The sequence below is a fragment of the Dreissena polymorpha genome, chromosome 1, assembly GCF_020536995.1.
Source record: "Dreissena polymorpha isolate Duluth1 chromosome 1, UMN_Dpol_1.0, whole genome shotgun sequence".
Taxonomy (NCBI): domain Eukaryota; kingdom Metazoa; phylum Mollusca; class Bivalvia; order Myida; family Dreissenidae; genus Dreissena; species Dreissena polymorpha.
In genome coordinates, this window is record NC_068355.1 from 62,636,068 (window position 1) to 62,662,952 (window position 26,885).

Here is a 26,885-nt window from a genome sequence, read left to right on the forward strand (position 1 = left end):
ATAATTTAATAAATGTTTCTGTAATTTACATAATCTTGTAATTTACATAATTTAATAAATCCTAAGAATATAATTTAATAAAAGTTAAAAGCCCTGTTTAAGCATAATGCCATTTATTGATTCTTAGTATAAATACTATCTTTTCTTGTAATTTAAATAATCTTGTAAATTACATAATTTAATAAATATTAAAAGCCTACATCCTAAGAACATAATTTAATAAATGTTAAAAGCCCTGTTTAAGCATTATTGATTATGAGTTTTAATACTATCTCTTCTTGTAATTTACATAATCTTGTAATTTACTTAATAGTTCTTGTAATTTACATAAACTTGTAATTTACATAATTTAATAAATATTAAAAGCCTAGTTTAAGCATTTATTGATTCTTATAAGTCTTAATACTATCTTTTCTTGTAATTTATAGCTTATATATGTTCTAAACCTTAACGTCAGTATGCTACATATGTGTTTCTTATGCATACATTTGGTATTTAGATAAAAAAATATTTAATAACATTGAAACATTTTCATCAACTCCTGAAGGTTTGCAATGAGGAGCACAACAATAAAACACCATAATTACAGAGGAATGTATACAAGTCAGTGATAAACTGATATGTACCGCTGGCTGAGAAAATCTCTTGTTTACCTGTTTCAACTCACTGGCGTTAGCTTGTCGATAGTGTATATGCCCTCCTAAGGGGTCAAAAAAATCGCTGGATCAAATTTGATAAGATTGAGGGAGAGGAAAGATAATGGTCAAGATGATAATTTTCTTATAATTCAAGGGGAATAATTTAAAAGTGCTTCAGGCAATCTGGCTGGTTATGGAACTTTGCCATGACGTTATGTCCATAAACATTATCACAAAGTTTAATGGTAATCCTATTTCATTGTCTATCCCAGTTTTTTTTTCCACTTTTTGGGAAGATAGCCCATGGCTTTGGAATTGGGAATTTTATCGGCATTTTCATGAAATTGGGAAAATAAATTCATTAGCTTTTTTTCCACACGAAAAGTCCACTGATTAGGGAAATACTAGATTTGATATAACTCTTTAAAATCATTCAAATTAAAAGAAAAAAATCATATAATACTTTGTTAGATGTAATTGAATTAAAATTGATATAAAATACACATAAGACTTTTTTCAAAAAAAAAAAAAAAAAAAATTATTTTTTTTTTTTTTTTTGGGGAAATTGGGAATTTTTTGCCACATTTTGGGAAAAAAAAATACTTTTTGGGATTGGGAACATACCCGAATTTCGGCTATAAAATTGGGCCAAAAAAAACCCTGTAACCTACACAGCTGACAAGAGCAATCTTGATATTTATCTAACTAGGCTTACATACTATTTTAAACAAGTGATTGCCAAGCAATATTGTCCCCTACCGGTGAAACTCCACAATTGTCAGTGTGTTTTTTTATTATTTGTTGCCATGGCAACCAGAATTTTTGATGTAGGAACAAAATGAAATGATGTGTATAATCACCATATTGCCATCTATCCATGTTTTAAGTTTCATAAACAAAAATGAAGAACTTTTAAAGTTATCGCAGGATCCAGAAAAGTGTGACTGACTGACAGACAGACAGAGCGCAAACCATAAGTCCCCTCCGGTTTCATCGGTAGCGGACAAAAACATTATTGCCATTTCATAGTTCTTCTGTTGGCTTAACATTTATCTGCACACAAAATAGTACTTTGGAGACCAAACTTTATTAAGCTTGCAGAGGTTTTTTTGTCAAAATGGGGCTAAAATTCTGCCCAATCTTAAAAGATATACTTTTCCCCAAAATGAGCATTTAAAATTCCCAATTCAAGGTTTCCAAAACAAACTTTTTTTCAATACAAACATTAAGTTCATCTTGCTATCCAGCTCCATGATCTGGACCTTATCAAATAAAATATCAACACTTTTATTCTAAATATTCTTAATTTTATAGTATTGTTAAATAAAAAACAATGCCATATAAATTCCTCAATTAGAGCCAAAACAATGGCCAAAACAATGCAATATTCCCCAAACCAAAATGCCCAAGCCCCATGGATAACATTGTAAAAACAACACTTGCTTGAAATTCAGGCAGTTTTAAGAATTTTTATTTTAAGTTTGTATACAACTTATGCTCATTATGACTGACTGAAAATCTACTCACTTATAAGAACATGTAAAATGCAATTTTTTACCTTTACAATCAACTTCCTTGTAGATTCAAGTTTAAAATTCAAGCACTTTTATAAAGATCAAAATCATCCTTGTAAAGAAGGTAAATCATACACTGACCAATTAATGAAAACGTATAATCATCAATGCAACAAGTATTACCTTCACCATCGCCTTCCTCATGCTTGGTCCAGTGGTTGAGACATGAGGTGAGCTCCACCAGGTATACAAGCACTGTGGCAGGCTCAGTCTCCAGTATGACATCTTCATCTATGCCACTGACATCAGTAAAGTCAGAGTCCCAAACACCTTTAACCCACTCTGAAACAATGGTCACAAAACCTATGGTTATTAAGTGGGTTAAAATTGAGATTATGAATTAATATTTTTATTTCAATTAATGAATTCATGTGGGGACATAAACACATTAGTATTTTAATATTTATTCACACAAAAAATTTAATTAATTCAAAGTTAATAAAGTTTATACATGTATGAACACCTGACCTCCAATGTCAAATCATATGCTACGCATGACTTACATAGTGACCCTTGCATACTTTGAAAATGCTTTGTTTTTATGATGTTTTCACATTAGTGTGGAGAAATATAATTGTTGGAAGAACAGTTTGTTTCAGGTGTTATATATTGTATACTCAGGGTTTTTTCTAGCCATTTTGGGAAAAGGAGTCCAGTCAAATTGAGATTTTAAAATTGATTAAATTGCAAATTTGGGTATTCATCAACAAATGGACCAATTTGGGATTTTTTTATCAACAAATATTGACACATCAGGCCTTTTCCTGGCCATTTGGGGAACAAATCATATTTAGGTTTAGTTATATACTTTCTTGGATGTTTATGAAATAAAAGTGAAATATACTAATCATTATGCATTTATTTCTAAAAAAAGGTATTTTTTTGTATTATTACGGCTTTGGATCGGGTCTGTTTGATTTGGGATTGGGTCTGTTTTATGGCCTTTTTTGGCATTAAAATAAATTTTTGGTGTTACAGAGGACAAGCTGCTAATTGAACTTTTAAACCTGTTGTCTTTCATCAGTTAAGAGTACTGACATTCAATTAAACAAGAGCTGTCTCCATAGGATGACATATGTCCCAGATAACAATTTTAATATAAGTTATGAGCATTTTTTGAAACCTAAACGCATTTTTCGAAACCTAAACGCAGACCCTAAGCTCAAGGTCAAGGGGGCAAAATTTGTGTGCGTATGGAAAGGCTTTTACCATATACACATGCATACCAAATATGAATGTTACATCTAAAGCAACATAGAAGTTATGAGCATTTTTCGAAACCTAAACACAAAGTGTGACAGACAGACGGACGGACAGTGCCATCATTATCACTAAAAATAGCAGTGCTTTCCACAGGCCATTTAACGGTTCCTCACTGGGGCCCTTGAATTTCGAAATCAGAGTCCGCGTTGTGCCTGAAATTTTCCAATAAGTGTATTTTGGCTGGGACTGAAACTAGTCATTCTTAAGATCGAAGCAATAATGACCTCGCCCAAAATTTTGAAAGCCGATTGACAATCCTCTGTCAACTATTTGAGTCAATAAATTCCATTTCTCAAAGCAATATTTGCTTACTTGAATATTTCGACCATATCACTTAGTCTTCATCAGCGATATGCTGGTCAGTTAAGCGAGTCACGTAACATAGGATGGTCATGTGACACAAGACTCTCTGTCACGACACTCTGTCAACTACATCTAAGGCTTTACCCAACTAAAGCCCGCTTAAGGGCGAAGCGTTGCTGTATTTGAAAATCAATATTGGCCAATGAGAGCATACGCTTTGTATAAGCGACAGCACTCGTAGGCACGTACTAACTGCAGTTAAATCATGCAGACAACTCGTGACGTACATGCTATTGCCACAGAAATCTTGGCCAGTTACTTAGAAGACTGATGATGGCTGTAATCCTTGTGGAAGTTGTGCATTTCATGAATAATACTGTAGAAACATTTACTCGACTCGTAAAGCGTTTTAAAAATTTATCGTTGAATTCATCATGCAACTGTTTAAGGTTTTCTTAAAGTATCAAATGATCATAAAAATTAAATTTGTAATCCGAATCCCACTTCCGAATGTAAATGTTAACTTTACGTTAACAGATTCTTGCTTCAAATAAACAGTGATTATGTATTTCGAGTTGATCCTTTGTCTCAATAAAAAGGGCGCAAAAATTATGCAGCATGTACAACATCGCGTCATGTGCATAGAAAGCGGGGGTGTATTGAGCGTTGTATTAACAAGCACACGCCATGTCAAGCCATTTACGCATGTTCAGTGGAAATTTATTTGATACTTAAGAAAAATGGCAACGTTTGGTGTAAAAGAAATTATTGAGCACTTTTATGGTCAATATTTACCAGAAAGTGCTTTTAAAAATGGGATTATCGGGTATTGAATAGAAATTTCAAAAGTAGTAAGTATGCAGTAATAGTCGGATTGATACGGATGTATTGGGAAATCGTTCGAGTTGTGATTTAACTATCCTTGCGGGAAAGTTTTAAAACAATTATTTAAACAAGAGCACCGCCTTGCGGGTGCAGACCGCTTATCTATTTTCTTTTTAAAGGTGAAGGGACTCTCAATTTCAATCACAAAGGAGGGAGGCGTGGAGTGAAGAGGGGTGTATAGTGTGGGGGTGTGGACATTTATTACATTATCTTCCAAAAATGCGGGAAAAAAAATGCAAAAAAAAAATGGGGGGAAGGGGTTTCTTGGGTGCGATGGTTGGACGGTATTTTAAAAATAAAATAATAAAAATATATATTTGTGTTTTTTAACCGTTTCAACAAAAAATTGGGGGGGGGGTGGGGTGGGGTATAGTGTGAGGATGTGGTGTTCATTTGTGAGATGATCTTAAAAAAAAAAAAAAATTAGGAGGGGGGGATTTGGGGGGGGGGATTCGGGGGGAGGGGGGGGCACGGGGGATGGTTTGGGTGGAGTCTATTGTGGTATGTCAGGTAAGAGTAGTTTTGTCAAAGTATCAATCAAATCTAATCATAAATAAAGAAGTTATGGCAATTTTAGCAAAATTTAATAATTTGACCTTGAGGGTCAAGGTCATTCAAAGGTCAAGGTAAAATTCAACTTGCCAGGTACAGTAGCCTCATGATAGCATGAAAGTATTTGAAGTTTGAAAGCAATAGCCGTGATACTTTAGGAGTAAAGTGGATCGAAACACAAAATTTAACCATATATTCAAAGTTACTAAGTCAAAAAAGGGCCACAATTCAGTAAAAATGACAACCAGAGTTATGCAACTTGTCCTTTTACTGTACCCTTATGATAGTTTGAGAGTGTTCCAAGTATGAAAGCAATATCTATGATACTTTAGGGGTAAAGTGGACCAAAAACACAAAACTTAACCAAATTTTCAATTTTCTAAGTATAAAGGGCCCATAATTCCGTCCAAATGCCAGTCAGAGTTACATAACTTTGCCTGCACATTCCCGTTATGATAGTTAATAAGTGTTGCAAGTATGAAAGCAATAGCTTTGATACTGTAGGAATAAAAAGGACCTAAACACAAAACTTAACAAAATTTTCAATTTTCTAAGTATAAAAAGGTCACATAATTCTGTCAAAATGCCAGTCAGAGTTACATAACTTTGCCTGCACAGTCCCCTTATGATAGTTAGTAAGAGTTGCAAGTATGAAAGCAATAGCTTTGATACTTAAGGAATAAAATGGACCTAAACACAAAACTTCACCAAAATTTTCAATTTTCTGAGTATAAAAAGGGCATATAATTCTGTCAAAATGCACGCCAGAGGTATCTTACTTTGCCTGCCCAGTCCTCTCATGATAGTAAGTAAGTGTACCAAGTTTGAATGCAATAGCATTGATACTTTCTGAGAAAAGTTGACCTAAACGCAAAACTTAATCGGACGCCGACGCCAAGGTGATGACAATAGCTCATTTTTTTTTCAAAAAATAGATGAGCTAAAAATGTCTTTATAAATAACTATAGCTGGGGGTGTTTTCTTGAAGAGTCATAGGGCACCAAATGACGTCTTTTGAAGAGTTATAACGCACCACAGAACGTCAATTGACACGTTCAATTAAAACAAAAACCTATAAGCTCCGGGGCGTCTGAAAAAATTCCTGTGGAAAGCAAAACTTAACCGGACGCCGACGCCAACGCCAAGGTGATGACAATAGCTCATTTTTTTTTTCAAAAAATAGATGAGCTAAAAATGTCTTTATAAATAACTATAGCTGGGGGTGTTTTCTTGAACAAAAACCTATAAGCTCCGGGGCGTCTGAAAAAATTCCTGTGGAAAGCACTGAAGATGAAAAACAAGTTTCTTGACGAATTGCTTTAGCAAATTCAAGACCTGGTTACTGCTTCTCATTTGTTTGTTTGTTTGCATGGGATTTTATGCTAAATTTATCTTTAGAAAGTTTACAATACTTGGAATACGCTAACGAAGTAGAAGTAGGACGCACACATCTTAAGTCCAGAGTCTTAGGACTCAAATATCAGTGTTTTTTCATTGAAAATCGGGTCAGGTAATCGGTCCCTTTCTCAATGGAATTTTTTTTTCTCACATGGGAGTTAAAATTTTTCAATGGAAGGTTGCTAAGATCGCAATAATTTGTTCAACTCCCATCCACATAATGTCAGCCTTACTAAATACATTACGAAAAACACTTGTATTCTCAATTTTGAACATTTTTAGCAACACAACAATACTTATTTCCGAATTTAAGTCAGAAGGCTGCAAATTTCCCCAAATCCAATGGGAACCGGACTCATTCCCAAAGTGGTGGAAAAAACACTGGGTCACGCCTTAATTTTGTAATTGAACATGTTGAAACACTTATGTTTTGTACACCATTATGTCCAAATTTTGATTACAATACATGATTTTCAAATAAGCCTTTGACCGAAAAATAGGCTGTTACTATTTTCATATTAAATCGATAAGAATGGGAAACATTCTGCGTATTAAAAGAAATATGGAATTGACAATCAGGTTCAAATTTAGTCCAAATTTTTGACGCTCTTAAATATTAAGCTACTTTTTATATGGGTAATATTTGGAGAATTCCAAAGAATTTAGCCCATATAAAAAGTATCTCTAAATTCTTTGCGCGTCTTATAAATGAGACTAGTTCAAATTAAGTTGAATCCGCCTAAAAATTACTCTGTTCCACAGATTCAGATCATATATTTGTTATTTAAAATATGACAGTTATTACAAATTGTAAATATCAACGCATTAAAATAATTATGACACCTTCTGATAGTTTAGTTAACGGAAATACATTCAAAACATTTATAATTTTGTTATTCTCCGCCATTTTAATTTCCCGCAAAATTTAAACGCTTTTGAAACCGTATAGAATAGCAAGCGCCTTGGGGGCTCGTCGTTCAGTTGTATTTTGATTGGTTTAAATCAACGAATAGACGGCAGGTTGTTCATTGTGTTTGTTGTCACAAGAACACAAGTGTCACAGCGCATTTTTGTTGTTATGTTCTCAATATTCCGCAAATTGAGCTCAGGTATACGAATGTGCATGCATGATTGGTTGTAATTATAAAAATGGTTTAAGACAGAATAGTTGTCACGTAAATACAATGTGTTGAATTACAATATTTACTAGTTTTGTTTATATAAATATTTAGGTCAAACGGGTCACAAATAAAACCGGCCTGTTTCAACGTAACATATGTACGTACATTTAAGTTAATAAATAAATAGAATTGTGTAACAAAAAAAATCTATTTGTATAAAGCAGTTTTGATTCATCCTAAGTTGCTAATGACCATTCATATGAATCGCAAAATTGCTAAGGTAAGACGCAAATACATGAACATCTGTCATCTAGTTACGTTGCCCAAAATAATGGTGCCTTTTTATTGTCATGATCAGCTACTTTGAGATGCCTGATAAGCCCTGTGTTCAGTAACAGATTTATGTCATGCTTTCAGTTCAGAATAGTCTAAGAATAATTTCAGAAATGGGAAAGATATATATGAGGTCGATTTAAATAGGTAGATTATGTTTTTTTATTTGGACTACTCAGTGAATTTGGCTTGTTGTGAGTTATAAATTGGAATGGTGGGAAAGAAATGGCACTTAAAAAAAATTATTTTGATGTTTAGACATAAAAATCTGAACTCTGTATCCTATGTAAGGTTAAACAAGGGATTAAGTCTGCCAAAAATTGCAAACGAGGTGGGGGAGGGGGGGGGGCTGAAAAGGTCTGTTTCTTTTGTGAAAATTTTTCAAATGATGAACTGTTAAAATTGTTAGTGATGTAAATAAACTGTTGTCTATGAAGTTTTAATAACCAATCAACCATTCAATGTGTAACCATGTAAATTCTATGTCAAATACACGTTTATGTTAATATCAAGTAACACTGTACTGAATGTTATTCAATAAAAAAGCCAATAGCTAATAAAAAAACACAAGGTGCTTCTGAATTTACCAGAACATTTTGAAAAGAATAAAAAAGTTGGGAAATAAAAAAGGAAAAAGGGCCACATATTTTAATAGGGTTTGGCATAAAATAGCAGGCCTGACCCCAACCTACCCCAGTAATTCTTTTGCTTATTACCTAGGTTTTACACTTAAGGATACTGTGCCGTATGACTTTTTTCTGATTCGTGAACATTCGTCCCCTTCCTGAAAACTTTAAATTGTTCTTCAAGAGCATCTGGTAAAGTTTTCCCAAGATGATAAGTATACGAAGGTGCATTTTTATATTGTATGTAACGGATTTCATATATATTTTGTTTTTTTTTCACTGTTTAATGTGTTTTCTGTTTCAAGATTTTCAATGTTGTTCAGTAACCTTTTTAATGGTTTGTTTGTTTCAATTTTTTTATGCTTATGCCTCTTTTCAACAAAGAAGCATTTGTCCTATTTTCCAGGATGGCGTCATGTACCAGCAGTCGTCCACCGCTGCTCTGGGTCATCGGCGACCACTAGAGTGCCATTGTCATATCTACAAGGAGAACTTACATGTGAGCACAGTTTTACATTGGTTCATCATTGTTTGCATCTGTTGAACTTGTTAAGTTTGTTTAAGACTACAGTAAACTTTGCCTTAAAGTAAAATGTGAATAATTTTAAAGCAAGATGCATTCTTCAGTACTTAAGTTAGTTATAACAACTCCTTTCAATGTAAAACATACCGTAATTACTTTAAGTTTTCGGTACTTAAGTTAGTTATAACAACTCCTTTCAATGTAAAACATACCGTAATTACTCTAAGTTTTTGGAAACTTAAAAATATTTTTTTTTTTCTGTGTCTGAAAATTTATATAAGAAAAATATTCAAACATTACAGGTTTCAGAAAATTTAGAGACAAAGATAATGGTTTCTGAAAATTATAATTATATGTTAATAAATGCAATAAATCAATGCACAATAATTGTCTTGTGATTTTCTCTTCTTTTTGTGCTTAAACAAATAAATACAAATTCACAGCTTTGCTAACTCTTGGCTGAAATTATATAGAACAAAAAAGTTAAAACAAAAAATATTCTGCTTCCCTAATAGACACTGTTTCAAATGATGTTGGGTGAATCCCATCATTTTCTACAGATATATATGGTTATTTACCAGATTACGCAAATGTAATGGTCTATTGCCCTCAAGCATGCATCTGCAATCTGGTTGTAAAAATCCATTATCACAGTGTCACAAGATAAGGGATACCAGGTCCAAAATGGGTAGAATAGCGGTATCTGGACAAAAACCCTCCCGGACAAAAACCCTCCCGTCATTTTCATTTGGGGCTGACAAAACCCCTCCCAAACAGGAGGGTTTTTGTCCGGGAGGGCTTATTTCCGGCATTCTAGAATAGCGTGGTAAAATATACTGTCAGAAAAGTAAGAGACATTAATTTATGGACAAAAACCTGTATGTCTGTAAACATATAAGTCACGAAAAATAATTGTTTTTAATATAAAAAAGAGGGTTTCGGAAAACTTAAAATCTCTGAATACTTAGAGAAATTATGGTAATGCTATGCAAATTTTACAAGATAATACCTTTATTCATGTTACACCTCTCTCTATTTATTTTCGATATTTATAACTAAGTTATTAAATGTTTTAAGCACTGGTCCTTCTTTCTTGCACTTTTATGGTTGCAGTTTTAACTTAATGAAAGGGATTCACCTGTTGCTATTGATGTTATAACAAATAACAGAATCAAGCCAAATCAGTTCATCTTGACTGTATTTTTTTGTAACTCAGTTTTGGTGTACATAACAACAATTTGAAAGTTTGTAAGGTTTTCAACAAGTTTTTTCATAATAGGATTGTTTTGCTCCATATTCAGCCATTGAGGATGCAGGGACATTCAAGCATGAGCGTGTCATTGAGTCAAAACAAGGACCTTCAATTATGGTCCATGGCAATCGCAGCAAAATACTGAATTTCTGTGCGAACAATTACCTTGGCCTCTCAGTGAGTATTCTTAATTAGAATGGAATCTTCTGACTAGCAAATCTTGATAAATATCTTGGATTAAGTTTTGAATTTCAAATTCACTGAGCAAATATAATTTTAAATTATTAGACAATCCAATTTGGAAGACTCCTTCTTAACACTGTAGTGGAAAAAAATATCATATTGTCTTTCTAAGTCACTGCATTACTTGACTGTAAATAATACTTCAATCTTGGAAATATTTTACTGGACCCATCTTTCTTGACACAAACTGGTCGAGTTTGACCAACACAAATATTAGACCACATAATGCTGAAGGCCAATTATGTATGCTTCACATCTTTGAATCATTACAAATGTGAACTATTTGCAGAGTCATCCAGAAGTGATTGAAGCTGGCAAGAAAGCATTGGACAGCCACGGCGCAGGTCTAAGCTCTGTGAGATTCATCTGTGGCACTCAGGTACTCATGTCAATACAATTACAGAAGAATTTCCTCTCATGTTGAATATAAAATTCATGTAGATACATTAAATCCGAGTACACTATGTGAGAAGTGCCTGAACCAACCACTCTGCTAGCCTTTTTATCCTCACGCTTTTTGAAAAGCGTGGGGATATTGTGGTTATCTTCGCCGTCTGTGTGTCCTTCTGTCCGTCCTGGCCACTATCTTCGCCTACACTAGAACCTTGGAACTTACACACATGGTAGCTATGAGCATATGTGCGACTCTGCACTATTTGGAATTTTGATCTGACCCCTGGGTCAAAAGTTATGGGGGTTGGGGCGGGGCCGGGTCAGAGATTTTCACTCATTTTTTTAGGTTATTTTACTATATTTCTTCATTTCTACACGTATTGTCTTCAAATTGTTACCGTACCTCTCTTATGACAATACGGTCAATCTCAACTATGCATGGCCCCATTACCAACCCTGGGGCGCCCGACCACATAGGCCGCGCCCACCCAAAATTGCCTTTTAATATAATTTCTTCATTTCTACACCGATTCACTTCAAATTGATACTGAACCTCTCTTTTGACAATACAGTTAATCTCAACTTTGCATGGCCCCATTACCATCCCTGGGGCGCCCGCCCACATAGGCCACACCCACCCAAAATTGCCTTTTACTATAATTTCTTCATCTCTACACCGATTCACTTCAAATTGATACTGAACCTCTTTTATGACAATACAGTCAATCTCAACTATGCATGGCCCCATTACCAACCCTGGGGCGCCCCGCCCACATAGGTCACGCCCACCCAAAATTGCCTTTTACTATAATTTCTTCATTTCTACACCGATTTACTTCAAATTGATACTGAACCTCTCTTATGACAATATGGTCAATCTCAACTATGTATGGCCCCATTACCAACCCTGGGGCACCCGGCCTACATAGGCCACGCCCATCCAAAATTGCCTTTTACTATAATTTCTTCATTTCTACACCAATTCACTTCTAATTGATACTGAACTTCTCTCATGACAATACGGTCAAACTCAACTATGCATGGCCCCATTACCAACCCTGGGTCAAACATGCGGCAGCTGAACAACCACCTAAAGAGTGGTCAACTGACTGTAGTAGCCACCTACCTACAGCAGCCACTCCACTTGACTGGCTGTTGTACACAAGTTGGAATGTTCATTCTTGTTAAAGATGTATTTCCATGTACAGGACATTCATAAGGACTTGGAGAAGAAGTTAGCCAAGTTTCATGGCAAGGAAGACTGTATTCTGTACATCAGCTGCTTTGACGCCAACACTGGATTGTTTGAGGTTCTCCTGAATGAGCAGGATGCCATTATCTCAGATGAGCTCAATCACGCATCCATCATTGACGGTATACGCCTGTGTAAGGCCAAACGCTACAGATACAAGCATATAAACATGCAGAGTAAGTACATGATCAAGTCATAAAGGATTTGTGTTGCTTTTCTCATTTTGGTCCTTTAAGAGATTTGCATATGGTGTTCTTAGGGAATGATTACTGCTGCCTGATAGTCATCCAATGACTCCTATGTAATATACTTAAGTTATATTTATGATTCAAATGTATGATTAAAACTGTTAACGTATCATCGATCGCTTAGCTCAAATCCGAGGTTATATTGTTTTAGATTTAGTTTTGTTTATGTTGTTTTACCATGCATATTTACTGCACCTCTTGATTTTTAGTTCAAGTTGAATTCATCTCTCTTTATATATATATTTATGAGCCTTGTTCTGAGAAAACTGGGCTTAATGCATGTGAGTAAAGTGTAGGCCCAGATTAGCCAGTTTAGTCCACACAGGCTAATCAGGGACAACACTTTCCGCCTAAACTTGATTTTCGGTAAGAAGGGACTTCCTTGAAACTAAAAATACCATAAAAGTGGAAAGTGTCGTCCCAGATTAGCCTGTGCTAACTGCACAGGCTAATATGGGACGACACTTTACGCACATGCATTAAGCCCAGTTTTCTCAGAATATGGCTAATATATATATATATATAGTGTAACCAAGGGTAATATATCATTGACTGTTAGCCTAATTGTTGACATACAAGTGTCACCTACATACCCTTTCAAAATACAATCATGATTCTTATGGGGTTTTTATGTCCCCCACTATAGTAGTGGGGGACATATTGTTTTTGCCCTGTCTGTTGGTTGGTCTGTTGGTCTGTTGGTTGGTTGGTTGGTTGGTTTGCCCAACTTTAACATTTGCAATAACTTTTGCAATATTGAAGATAGCAACTTGATATTTGGCATGCATATGTATCTCATGGAGCTGCACATTTTGAGTGGTGAAAGGTCAAGGTCAAGGTCATCCTTCAAGGTCAAATGTCAAATATATGTGGTCGAAATCGCTCATTTAATGTACACTTTTGCAGTATTTCAATATTCAAGATAGCAACTTGATATTTGGTATGCATGTGTATCTCATGGAGCTGCACATTTTGAGTGGTGAAAGGTCAAGGTCAAGGTCATCCTTCAAGGTCAGATGTCAAATATATGTGGCCCAAATCGCTCATTTTATGAGTACTTTTGCAATATTGAAGATAGCAACTTGATATTTGGCATGCATGTGTATCTCATGGAGCTGCACATTTTGAGTGGTGAAAGGTCAAGGTAAAGGTCATCCTTCAAGGTCAGAGGTCAAATATATGTGGCCCAAATCGCTTATTTTAAGAATACTTTTGCAATATTGAAGATAGCAACTTGATATTTGGCATGCATGTGTATCTCATGGAGCTGCACATTTTGAGTGGTGAAAGGTCAAGGTCATCCTTCAAGGTCAAATATATGGGTCAAAATTGCTCATGTAATGTCACTTCTGCAATATTGAAGCTAGCAATTTTATATTTGAAATGCATGTGTATCTCATGGAGCAGCACATTTTGAGTGGTGAAGGGTCAAGGTCATTCTTCAAGGTCAAACATCATATAGGGGTCAAGGTCATCCTTCAAGGTCAAACATCATATAGGGGGACATTGTGTTTCACAAACACATCTTGTTGTTTGTTTGTATTTTTGTGACCAAATAATTAAGAAATATAGGCCATTGTTTTAGAACTTGCATGCAACTGTTATTTTACGTACCACAACGGCTTTCTCTAAGATACTATATCTTACAGTGTTGGAAGAGCAGCTTCAGGATGCCCAGGCGTGCAGACACAGGCTGATTGCTACTGATGGAGTGTTTAGCATGGATGGCAAAGTGACGCCCCTCAAGTATGCATTGGCCTAGTAATTTCCTTTATGTAAATAAGGTATAAAAATGCTTAAAGTAATGTTTATTGGCAGACTGGGTACTAATAACATTCTTTGCACATGATTATGGCGCCTAAAACTCAGGTTCGCTATCAAGGACAATCTTTGCCCTCATATTTCTTAAAGAGCTTATAAGTTTAAGTTATCAGTTTTCATCCTGTGATATTTCTAGTGCAAATTGGCCTCTACCTACTGTTCTTATTCACACTGTTAAGAAATGTTTATTGGCAGACTGGGTACTTAATTACTTTAAATTATTTTTGAGCAAATATGGCTGTTGCAGGACCATCATTATTCTATGTGTCAGCAATAAATTTCAAACATAGGCTAAGATGCAATAACATTCTTTGCACATTATTATGGGGCCTAAAACTCAGGTTTGCTTTCAAGGGCTATCTTAGCCCTCATATTTCTTAAAGAGCTTATAATTAAATACCGGCATAGAATTTACCTTTTATTCAGAAGCATGTCTTTTCAGGAAAATCTGTGAACTGGCTGACAAATACAATTCCATGGTTTTCATTGATGAGTGCCATGCTACTGGATTTTTTGGAGAGACAGGAAGGTAAATTACAGATAATTTTATGCTACAGGAAGCATTGTAATATTTTTGAAAAATAAAATCTTGCTATATTTTCCAATAAAACATTTTCTTTTGAAATAATTGATGTGCCAAATAAGGAGAAAAGAGAATATAGGTCTGATGTTTTGTTTCAGATGCTTATATTGGGGTAAATTTCACTTGTGTGTGTTTTGTAAAGGTTTTGCAAACATTTTATTGGGTGCTCACTGTACTTTTTTTTAAATATTAAACATTTGTTATGCATTCATTCACTAATTATTAATTAATATGATACATGACAATATTTCGTATTCCCTAATTCAATCCAGAATAAGGGCACACTAGTTCATGTACCGGTACCGGGTATATCTGTTAGCCGTTTTCCACTCAAAACCAAGGTGAAAATGTCTTAATACCTGCATAAAACAGAATAGACCGAAAGTAACACAGGCTGTTGATGGTGTTTGCTGCTCATCAGTGTCTTAAGGTTAGATTTTAAGCCTCTATAACTTGAATATACATGTAGCAAAAAAGGTCATTAAATTTTTTGTTATGCCCCCGGATCGAAAGATCGGGGGTACATTGTTTTTGGCCTGTCTGTCTGTCATTCATTGTGTGTGTCCCAAAACTTTAACCTTGGTTAAAGTTCGATAACTTTTGCATTATTGAAGATAGCAACTTCATATTTGGTTTGCATGTGTATCTCACGGAGCTGCACATTTTGAGTGGTGAAAAATCAACGTCAAGGTCATCCTTTAAGGTCAAAGGTCAAATAATATTGTATTTTGCTTTCCTAAAACTTTAACCTTTGTTAAAGTCTGGTCACAACTTTTTTAATATTGAAGATAGTAACTTGATATTTGGCATGCATGTGTTTCTCATGGAGCTGCACGTTTTTAGTGGTGAAAGGTCAAGGTCATCCTTAAGGTTAAAGGTCAAATTTATGGCTTCAAAGCGGCGAAATATGGGGCATTGTGTTTCTGACAAACACATCTCTTGTTCTAAAGTACTACAAAAGTATCAAAATGGGTTTCTTAGTGTTAAAGGGGTAAAAAAATATCTTATTATTTATATTTTCCAGGGGCACGGAGGAGTATTTCAAGCTGGGAGGAGACAAGAGAGGTGCGGACATTATCACCTCTACACTAGGCAAGGCTGTGGGTGGAGCTTCAGGTAGATGGATGTGCGTAAAGAGTCATTCAAGATTAGCTTGTGCGAAAAGGGACGCTTTTGATATTATAAATTTTAATGAACATTTATTTGTTAAGATTTTAACTTTCAAAATAATTTTTTGAGGGTAATTTGCTTATGTTCAATGCAGCAGTTGAAGGAAGGTACTTGAATGTCATTATCAAATATTTTAAGGCAATTAATTGCTTGTGAATTTCATTTTGTGTGCAAGTTTGCCTTTTCCCCAAAACACATAGTCAGGGGTTGTTCTGGGTGAACAAGCTACTTCTTTTAAAAGAAATCACTTGACATGAAAATTTTGACACTAAATAAAAAAAAATGTAGAGTTGTTGTGTAACAAATTAGATTGCATTCGATAAGAGTTAAGATTGCCAACAGTCTTGAAAATATACCTTTAATGTGACCTTCCTTGAAGAAGTTTGAAATACTATGACACAAATGCAACTCTTTGTTGATATTCGCTTGCATACGGCTACCTTCAAGGTTATAACTTAAGATGTTGAAGTTAAAAATACAATGTACAGCAAAGTTAAATCTGTACATATATGCCAAAATTGTTGCATATTAATTTGTATTCATTGATAGCTGTAGTTAAACTTCTTGTTTAAATATGTGATATCCATACACATTTTGTTGTTATTCCCCCCAGTTTAAACTGTGTTTTTAAGAAAGATGTCGGGAATAGATGTACTTGGTAAATAATCTTGTCAACATGATTCTTTCAAAAATAGGTGGTTACACTTGTGGTCCCAAGGAGCTGGTGACCTTGTTACGCCAGAGGTCGCGACCTTACCTCTTTTCCAACTCACTCCCCCCACCTGTGGTGGCCTGTGCAAGCAAGGTGAGCCCAGTCCCAGATGGTGATGCTGATTACCCTGTGCAGTCCTCATCAGGGCTGACACATTCTCGCTTTAATTATATTTTTCAAGAATGTCTCTTCTGAGCAAAATTCAAGTTTAAGCGGAAAATGTCGTCCCTGATTACCCTGTGCAAACATCACAGGCTGATTTGGGATGACACTTTACGCAAATAAATTAAACCTCCTTCTCTCAGAGAGCTGCTCATTTATTTTTGTTTAATGTTTTATGTTATCTTGATCAGACTTCATGAACATGTGTTTTTGGGGGCAACCTCCTGTTCTTAATGCCATTTCCTTGGCATGGTCTCCACCTTTTTTAGAACAATGCAGATGTATCTAATGCATTGATCAAAAGCCAATATGTTTGTTTTGACAAATGTTTGTTATATGTTTAAACGAGACATGCTCATAGGGAATGGATGTCCCCATATTCCACTTTTGTCTCGAAATTTGCAGAATTTGACTTGATATTCCAAGTGTTGTCTCATTAAGAGGTAATGAGATGGATAATGCACACAGTGTTCAGTGTCCTGATTTGTGTGTGACCTTTGACCCCTTAGTGTGACCTCAACCTGTATGGTAGGGAGACAATTATTACACACAGCACAGCATCTTATAATTTGACATTTTAATAAGGTATGTTTCAATCAGATGAAAGCTAGTTCAGTGAACATCATCAAAGAAACATTGTTTAAGCACCATAAAACTCCAAAGTGCCTGAAAAGATTTGACAGGTTATTGCACTTGACCTCCTTTTCATGGTCATGTAAATTTTTCAGAAAATTTGTTGACGATCAAACTGTTTAAAACTGAGACTGGTCACCAAAAAATGTGATAATATGACGTATGTACAATTCAAGAATGATCGACAGGCCTTACTTTGGGGACATAAGCATTTATAAAACTGTCTCATCTTCTAAATATCTTCACTTTAAAAAAAGTCCTGAGCACCACCTCAGAATTAAGAATTATGGATGGCACTTTTATTAACAAATCTTCAAGAAGATGTTTCTTGATAGATTACCAACCTTGTATGTAAATCAAAAGTTGTCAAAAAGAATGCAAAAGCTGTTTGTCTTAATATTATGGCAACTGCTTCATCTCCCATTGACCTTCTGGAACTATTGTCAACTGCCTACTTTCTACCTTCAGGCGCTGGACATTATAATGGCGAGCCCCGACCTTCCAGGCAAGGTTCATAGTAACACTGTGAGGTTCAGGAGCAAGATGCAGGATGCAGGCTTCAACGTCGTGGTAAAGGGGTATTCCACTACGACCCGATTCCCCACGATTCGTCCTGATTTCCAATATTTTGAGGTCGGGGATATTCGTAACTCAATCGGCGAAGGTCCTAACTCATTGGTAGCTAGTCGCGGGCGAGTCGTGAGCTCCCAAAAAATCGCGGCCAGTTTTTAAACATGTTTAAAATTTGACCAAGACCTCCAAGACTGAATTTAATCGCAGTTGACTCGTAACAGTGTCGTAGTGCGTTCTTGGGCGTCGTAACGGAATCTTAGGTTATTCGTGATTCAATCGGGGAATCGATGATCACGTGATCTGTCTACGAATCATTTATGACTTTGTCAAGACTCTCAAGAGTTCACCCCGATTGAGTCGATCCCCCTAAAATTCTCGCCATTTATTTACATAACAGTTACGATTTTGTAAAGAATGATAAAGAAATAATATTTTTCCATCATGTTTTGGTGTCGAATAACCCACAGTAAGGAGTATAGATGCGTAGGAATTACATCACAAATGCGGAGCAGGAGTGCTTTGATAACACGAATCTATACGCCTTACTGTGGGTTATTCAACAACAAGCCATCATAGAAAAATATTTCTATTCTTTCACGATTCTGATTGATTTGCTTCAAGCTTTTTGACGTGAACTATATTTTTCAATACTCCGCCCTTCTTAGTACAAAGTTCACTATTTAGCGACGTCATTTAATTGTACAAACATTTGACGTAGTTTTCATTCATAAATATTTTGCAAATTACGTCACTTTCATTTAGAACAACACTCATAGAAACTAAATGACGCCACATGTGTTAATTCTTCTGGAAAGCTGACATGCTATAAATGTTTTCTTAATTACGTTTCTTAACAAACAAATTCTTAGCAGGCGTGGTCATGCCACTTATCACCAAATATACAATTTGTTGTTTCATTACATTTATATACGTGCTACATTTTTTACATTTCTTTAAGAGCGGGATTTAAGCACGTGCTTTTTACTGCAATATTTTCTTTATTTATTCAGAACTATTTTCGAAACATTAAGCTCCGCCCATAATTTATTGCAGAATAGCCCACACTTTATTTCCTTCTTTGTCAATAGAAAACAAGGCGCCTGCTGTGTTAGAATCAATATCAGTAGATATTGGCGCTGAAATCATGGGTGTGTTCGGTGAGGTCCTAGCTTAGTCGTGACCGATCTGCATCGTTCGTAGTACAGTCGCAGTAGATTCTTACACATGGTAGTGAAGTCGCGATCCTATTTGCAAGACTTTAACCGAACCCCACGATTCGTCGTAACTCAATCATACCACTGTCGTAACTGAATCGCAGACTTCACGAGTCTTCCCGATTCAATAAATGTGAGAAATCGTGGTGAATCGTGGGCTTGTTTTCGTAATGGAACAGTATGTGGTATTATAGGCAGAGAATGCGTCAAGTTTTGGAGCAGACACATATTTCATTTAAAACTTTGCCTCTGAGGTATGCGTTTTAACACATTTGGGGTCCTGAAGAAAATCACAATAAATTCAAGACTTTTTTTAATATTAAAGTTTTTAAGGCTTCATTTCTAACCCTAAGAGACTAATGAGCAACACATACATGTAGCATAAAACCTGAATGGACTGTGAGTTACTTACATGCTGTTCTGGTTTTATGTTGGTTTCATAAAGCCATTTTTCACTCTACTTCTGATCAGAAACGGTTTAAGGGTTTTGAAGTGCAGCATCAGCCTGGGCCCTCATTAACGCATTCAAAGACATAAACATTAAGAACAGACTTGGAACTAAGCAAAATACATTCAACTTTTAAAGACATACAAGCTGCAAATGTTGCTTTTGTCATAAATAAATTGTTTGAAATGAAGAATCATATAATTATAGTTGTTTAATTTCATGTCATATGGAACTGTTTAATACTAGTTGAACTAATCAGTTTTAAGAATTATTTTTTTTAGACTTACATGTGTAAGCCCTACAATTTGTTAATCTGGACCCTGGTTTTTTAAATTTCTTTTACAATTGTTGATTCTTTGAGTGTAAATAAAGTTTAATATTCCTTAAGCATCATTGAAACACCTGTAATCGGAAAATGTATATAGAGGTGCCTGTCATTAACATATGTAAGATAAGAATAGACATAATGGTTATATTGCATATGCAATATGTTACAGCATTTAAGATCAAAGTTTAAAATATGTAATGAAAATAAAATTATTTTGTATAACATAATGTCATGAGTTCTTTATAAAAGTTTGAAGATATATGCTTGCAGTAAAAACTCTAGACATTCAATTGCATAGAACAATCATTATATTTGCCGCTTTATGTGAACATGTGCCATAGAACAGTATGAGAACAGTTGAGCTGTAGATTTGCCTCTGCATCTGTATACACTCTGATGAGAAGTTATAATGTCAGGTACACTGTACATGAATAAGACTAGAAAATATTGCATGAATTTATAGCAGACATGGTTGCTCATGATGAGACTGCAGGAATGTGCAGGCTGATCTGTAGGTACATCTGGTCACATATAGCAGGAATGACATTTTTACCAATACTGTTCATATTGAGTATCTTTTGCAGGGGGATCCGGACCATCCAATATGTCCAGTGATGCTTGGAGATGCTAAACTAGCAAGCACATTCTCCAATGAAATGCTAGGTAGGTTTTTGAATGTTCAGTTTTACTGTTTTCTCACAAATATCACAACTACAGCGAAAATTTGCAATGCTAAAACACTTTTTTCAATTTTGTCAATTAACTAAAACTTGAAAAGGTGTCTTTAAATTGGGTAGCGCTTTTCTGACCATTTGGGAAGTAACTTAGCAATGTTGTTGACCAGTACACTAGATTTGGTTTTACATTGTTATTTAATACATGTTATTTTATTTCCAGCCAAGGGAATTTATGTGATTGGATTTTCCTATCCTGTGGTGCCAAAAGGTAGGCTCAACTGTTGATACCGTATAGTTTATGTAATGATCAATTCACTTCAAACAGTTAAAGTATTATTAAATGAACCAGATTTAGTTTCAAATTCACAATCTATATTGTCACATCTGTGAAGCTAGTTCAGGATCAATTGTGATGGAAAGAAACTACTTTGTAGACTTATAAACTGTATGCAGAGTGTTTTCAATATAAGGCATGAAGGTTATATACTGATTCATTGTTAGTTGGTTCTGTTGCTTAGGTCAAGCTCGAATAAGAGTGCAGATTTCTGCGGCGCATTCCACTCAAGACATCGACAGAGCAGTTGATGCCTTTGTCTCAATAGGAAGAAAATTGAAGGTCATACAGTAATGTCTCAAGTTTTCTTGACCAAAATATCGGTGGCTATGATTACAGAATTAATATAAAAACAAAAATCTGCAGCCTGCAATACGGTAAATAAAAAGTATGTTGGCTAGGTTGCTGAAACTTGAGATCCTGTTCTTTCTCAAACAACATTACAATAGGATACTCCTGTTTTTTATTTTACAAAGCTCTTGTTGATATTTTCATAAAAGATCAAACTTGATAAGATTGTTTTTACTTAGATCTATTATATATTTTTATGTACAAAAGATAAATGTCAACATTCAGTAGAAAATAATTCCAGTGCGAGCAAATATGCACAATCGGAAGACGTGTAAATATGATTGATGTTACCTATAAACTTAATGTTAATGCGTCATTTTTTAACAATTTTTATTTTATGAATAAAAGTATACTTTATGAATCTCAATGCTATCCGTAAGCTAGCAAAGAATAGGTATTGGCAGATAAAATTATGTTACCTCTTGTGAAATCTTGTTTTTGTTTTCTTAAATTAGTGTTACTTTTAAGGGTCTTTTTGTAAAAAAGACAATAGGGTGACTCTCCCTTAAGTTGGATGGGTTAAACAAACATTTTAATAACATCAAGCTCTTCATTCAAAGCAATGACTCATAATGTGTTGAAGGCTTTTAATATTTTATTTATATATTTTTCAAATAACAATTTGGCTCCCAGCTTATTTACATTGAAAAATAGTTATCAATACCCACTAAATTGGCCCATGAGTGGAACACATTCATCCTTAACATGGACACCTAGTTTTCTTTAACAATGATTGGGTTAATTATTCTCTACATATAGATTTTGTCAACATGTTGACAAAAATATGTTGTTTTTTTTAAATGAGGACAAATGACATGGTCACTTCTAGTGTCTACGTGACCTTCACATGTTAATTGGAATCAATACGTGGTCAAGTCTCAACCGTTTGCCTCTTCAGTAGGTTAAAACATGTTCGCCATAAGTGCGAATTGCGTTTGTCACACGGGCTAATTGCCTACCTAGTAACACATATTGTGAAATCTATTAAATAGAACGCACAAATGAAAATAGCCTTCGATTATTGCAGAATTACCTATCGTTTTTACTATCAAGTCATTTTTGACTGCTGTGAAATGCACTTGGCCAAAATGCCAATGACATAAAGCTGATCAATAATGGAAATTTCTGAGTTTACCGTCATATGGTTTTTAGCTCACCTGATTGCTCAGGTGAGCTTTTGTGACCGGTCTTTGTCCGTCGTATGTCCGTCCGTCCGTTAACATTTGCTCGTAAACACTCTAGAGGCCACATTTCTTGTCCCATCTTCATGAAACTTGGTCAGAACCTTTGTCCCAATGAAATCTCAGCCGAGTTCGAACCTGGGTCACTAGGTAAAAAAAAAGAAAAACCTTGTAAACACTGTAGAAGTCACATTTCATGCCCAATCTTCATGTAACTTAGTCAAAATGTTTGTCTTAATGATATCTTGGTTGAGTTAAAATGTGGTTCCGATCCGTTGAAAAACATGGCCGCCAGTGGGCGGGGCAGTTTTTCTTATTTGGCTATAGAGAAACCTTGTAAACACTGTTGAAGTCACAATTTTTGCCCAATCATCATGAAAGTTGTTCAAAACATTGGTTCAATTGATGTCTCGGACGAGTTAAAAAATGGTCGAGATCGGTGAAAAAACATGGCCGCCAGTGGGCGGGGCATTTTTGCCCAATCATCATGAAAGTATGTAAAAACATTGGTTTTATGGATATCTCGGACGAGTTTGAAAATGGTTGGGATCGGTGAAAAAACTTGGCCGCCAGTGGGCGGGGCATTTTTCTCTATATGTATATAGTGAAAACATGTGAACACAGTAGAAGTCACATTTTTGGCCCAATTTTCATGAAATTTGCTCAGAACATTTGTTTCCCAGGCTGCTGGGAGGGAGGCAGTTTTCTCATTATGCCCCCCCCCCCCTTTCGAAGAAGAGGGGGTATATTGCTTTGCTCATGTCGGTCCGTCCATCCACCAGATGGTTTCCGGATGATAACTCAAGAAAGCTTAGGCCTAGGATCATGAAACTTCATAGATACATTGATCATGACTCGCAGATAACCCCTATTGATTTTCAGGTCACTAGGTCAAAGGTCAAGGTCACGATGACCAGAAATAGTAAAATGGTTTCCTGATGATAACTCAAGAACGGTTAGTCCTAGGATCATGAAACTTCAGAGGTACATTGATCATAACTTGTAGATGACTCCTATTGATTTTCAGGTCACTAGGTCAAAGGTCAGGATGACCGGAAATAGTAAAATGGTTTCCGGATGGTAACTTAAGAACGCTTATGCCTAGGATCATGAAACTTCATAGGTACAATGATCATAACTCGCAGATGACCCCTATTGATTTTCAGGTCACTAGGTCAAAGGTCAAGGTCACGGTGACCCGAAATAGTAAAATGGTTTCTAGATGATAACTCAAGAACGCTTATGCCTAAGATCATGAAACTTCATATGTACATTGATCATGACTCGAAGATGACCCCTATTGATTTTCAGGTCACTAGGTCAAAGGTCAAGGTCACGGTGACCTGAAATAGTAAAATGGTTTCTGGATCATAACTCAAGAACTCTTATGCCTAGGATCATGAAACCTCATAGGTACAATGATCATGACTCGCAGATGACCACTATAGATTTTCAGGTCACTAGGTCAAAGGTCAAGGTCACGGTGACCTGAAATAGTAAAATGGTTTCTGGATGATAACTCAAGAACGCTTATGCCTAGGTTCATGAAATTTCATAGGTATATTGATCATGACTTGCAGATGACCCTTATTGATTATCAGGTCACAGGTCATGGTCACAGTTCCAAAAAACGTATTCACACAATGGCTGTCAAGGTCACGGTGACTCAACTTAGAAAAATGGTTTCCGGATGATAACTCAAGAGTGCTTACGCCTAGGATCATGAAACTTCATAGGTACATTGATCATGACTCGCAGATGAAATAATGATGAAATTTGACCAGGATGTTTGTCTGGACAATATCTAGGACAGTTTGACATTGTGTAAAGATTGATTGAACTGACTCCTTTCAGGTGAGCGAACTAGGGCCGTCTTGGCCCTCTTGTTTATACTGTTACATGTTCAAATTCTTTGTTAGAAAATATTTTATGACAATTTTATTTAGAAAATTTATATACTTTGAATACTAAGTGTTAAGTGTTTGTTACCAAGTTTCAAATTATGGCAAACATAGCTCATCTTAACTAACTACAAAGATAAAAATGTCGACTCAAGGGCGAGTTACCCTACATTGAATATTTACAGCAATATGTGACTGTTTTGGCAAATTTTCTAGCCGTTGATAAGATTTATTAATTCCCTTTCATATATCAATGGGGAAAGTTGGATCTCAATATTTGGTGTTTTTACTTTTTTGCTCTCTTATAAATTTAAATTTATTAAGATTTTGAGAATTGATACATGACTTGTTTATTTTGTCTAGCTATATATTTTGTCACAAAATGTTACAGTGCCAACTTTTTAACCATAATGGTGTTTACATTTTTATAAAATTTAAGACTTAATATTATTTCATTCCAGAGTAATGAATCGCATTTCATTATCACTGGTGATACACACATGTATTTGTTTTTTTTTCTTTGATGGAATTCATAGAATTACTGTCTCGGAGTGCGTTTTAATTGGTTTTGCCGTGTTTTAATGTATTTTGTTGCAGATAGTTTTTATTGTGTTACTATTATTAGTTAATAAGAACTATGCATTTTAAAGTATATGAAACATTCCATAGCCTTTGCAATTGATGTTGCATTTTGTAAAAGGGAAATAAAATTTGAATTCAATCTGCATCAGTCTTGAATTTCTTATAGATGTAAGCTGCAAATTAACACATGTACGGTAGGATGCACATCTTAATCATTTTTGCTTACGAAGTCCATTGCCATGTGTTTGTCATCATCACCATCGAACATTCTTAGTTGTAATTATATATATAACAAAGTACAATGGGTGTAACATTCAATAAAATTAACTCACACCTAAGCAAATCCGTAACCGGTTAACCTGTTTCGACATTCGAGCGGTTAACCGACTGTCTTTGCACCACATAAATAACAAAAAACGTATACGTTTGTAAACAATTACATGTATATGCAAATATACTCTGTCTTGTTGATTGTCGTATAACCTAATTACTTTAACCATTTTATCAATTAAATTTCTTTACAAATTTTGTTGGTCCTTTAAATTGGGAATTCAAATTCTAAATTTAATATTATATATTTTGAATCTAATACTTAGTCATTTCCGACATTTTTATATGCCCGTCAGTGAACTATAATATTTCTTTGTTGTAATATTAGCTTCATCTCATTTACATATAATTTCTGTTTCTACATCTTGATCAATACAAGCTAGTGCAGATTTTGAATTATGTTGTGTTTTATTAACACCCATTATCCTCTAAGAATTACGTGCATTAACAGTTTGCTGATTTATAACAATTGTCAATTAGCGTAAATATACTTTGCAACGGGCAAAGTGGTTTTCAAACTTCTGTTGTTAAGACTTGTTTATACTCAATGTCCTTATTAGGGCGTTTAAGTTTCCATTAGTTGTTAAAACAACAATGATCGGGTGTAATCACAGTGTCCAACTTTGCTAAACAAACACACTGCAGATGTGGTGCTAATTGCTCGTGTGCCTGCTCCTTAATCCGCTGCACCTCGATTGTTTACAACTCTAATCGCTTTTGCTCCACAGGGGGGCATCATGTGGTGGTAATTGCCTATAATTTGCGATCAGATAAGCGGCTAAGCCAATATAGTATATGAAATAAAACAAAAATAACATAAATGAAATGTGTTTTTTCTTAGAGTAACCGGATATTAATTTTGTAATCGGTTAACCTCCTTAAGAAACGGATAACCGGTTAACCGATTAACCGTTGCCATCCCTACTCGCAAGCGATTTGTCATAAAGAATGTGAAGATTATTGTACCTTGCATTGAAAGCACCTTGTTGCTAGGGCTTTGCCAATGATATAGGGCCTTGACAATCAGTGCTGCATTTTGACTTTTGATTTTCAATACATTGATAATACAGTCCATTGCATAACAAAAGGGCCATGATTGCCCTGTATCGCTCCACTGCTGAAAAAAGGCTAAAACAAGTATTCTCGGCATGTGCAAATACTTAAGTATAGGCCCTATTTAAGCACATGTACACTTTTGTACCCCCCGGGCTGGGTAAAATTTAACCCCAGGGGCATAATTTGAGCACACTTTGTAGAGGACTACTATATCTCACTACATAC

At 35.2% G+C, this 26,885-nt stretch overlaps 2 protein-coding genes across 5 annotated transcripts in view; one reads left to right on the forward strand and one right to left on the reverse strand.

Annotated features, from left to right (window-relative positions):
- The window catches only part of LOC127831960 (condensin-2 complex subunit D3-like), a 136,374-nt gene extending 128,825 nt beyond the window's left edge, over positions 1 to 7,549 (reverse strand). For all 3 annotated transcript variants that reach the window (XR_008026586.1, XM_052357067.1, XM_052357058.1), the window contains exons 1-2: positions 7,457 to 7,549; positions 2,336 to 2,494 (exon numbers count right to left, since the gene is read on the reverse strand). Coding sequence is in view for 2 of the 3 variants with exons in the window: in XM_052357067.1 (XP_052213027.1) it covers positions 2,336 to 2,494; positions 7,457 to 7,520 (223 nt within the window). In the remaining variant the exon portion in view is untranslated. The remainder of the gene's footprint in view (positions 1 to 2,335; positions 2,495 to 7,456) is intronic.
- Positions 7,550 to 7,614: 65 nt separating this feature from the next.
- LOC127832139 (2-amino-3-ketobutyrate coenzyme A ligase, mitochondrial-like) overlaps positions 7,615 to 26,885 on the forward strand; it is a 217,978-nt gene continuing 198,707 nt past the window's right edge. Inside the window, exons 1-13 of one of the 2 annotated variants that reach the window (XR_008026708.1) lie at positions 7,615 to 7,722; positions 9,100 to 9,192; positions 10,518 to 10,645; positions 11,001 to 11,090; positions 12,313 to 12,532; positions 14,254 to 14,350; positions 14,868 to 14,954; positions 16,033 to 16,124; positions 16,874 to 16,983; positions 18,154 to 18,255; positions 20,833 to 20,911; positions 21,146 to 21,193; positions 21,444 to 24,446. Coding sequence is in view for 1 of the 2 variants with exons in the window: in XM_052357402.1 (XP_052213362.1) it covers positions 7,692 to 7,722; positions 9,100 to 9,192; positions 10,518 to 10,645; positions 11,001 to 11,090; positions 12,313 to 12,532; positions 14,254 to 14,350; positions 14,868 to 14,954; positions 16,033 to 16,124; positions 16,874 to 16,983; positions 18,154 to 18,255; positions 20,833 to 20,911; positions 21,146 to 21,193; positions 21,444 to 21,553 (1,287 nt within the window). In the remaining variant the exon portion in view is untranslated. Of the gene's footprint in view, positions 7,723 to 9,099; positions 9,193 to 10,517; positions 10,646 to 11,000; positions 11,091 to 12,312; positions 12,533 to 14,253; positions 14,351 to 14,867; positions 14,955 to 16,032; positions 16,125 to 16,873; positions 16,984 to 18,153; positions 18,256 to 20,832; positions 20,912 to 21,145; positions 21,194 to 21,443; positions 25,418 to 26,885 lie in introns of those variants that run through there. The other variant, XM_052357402.1, reaches the window with a different exon arrangement.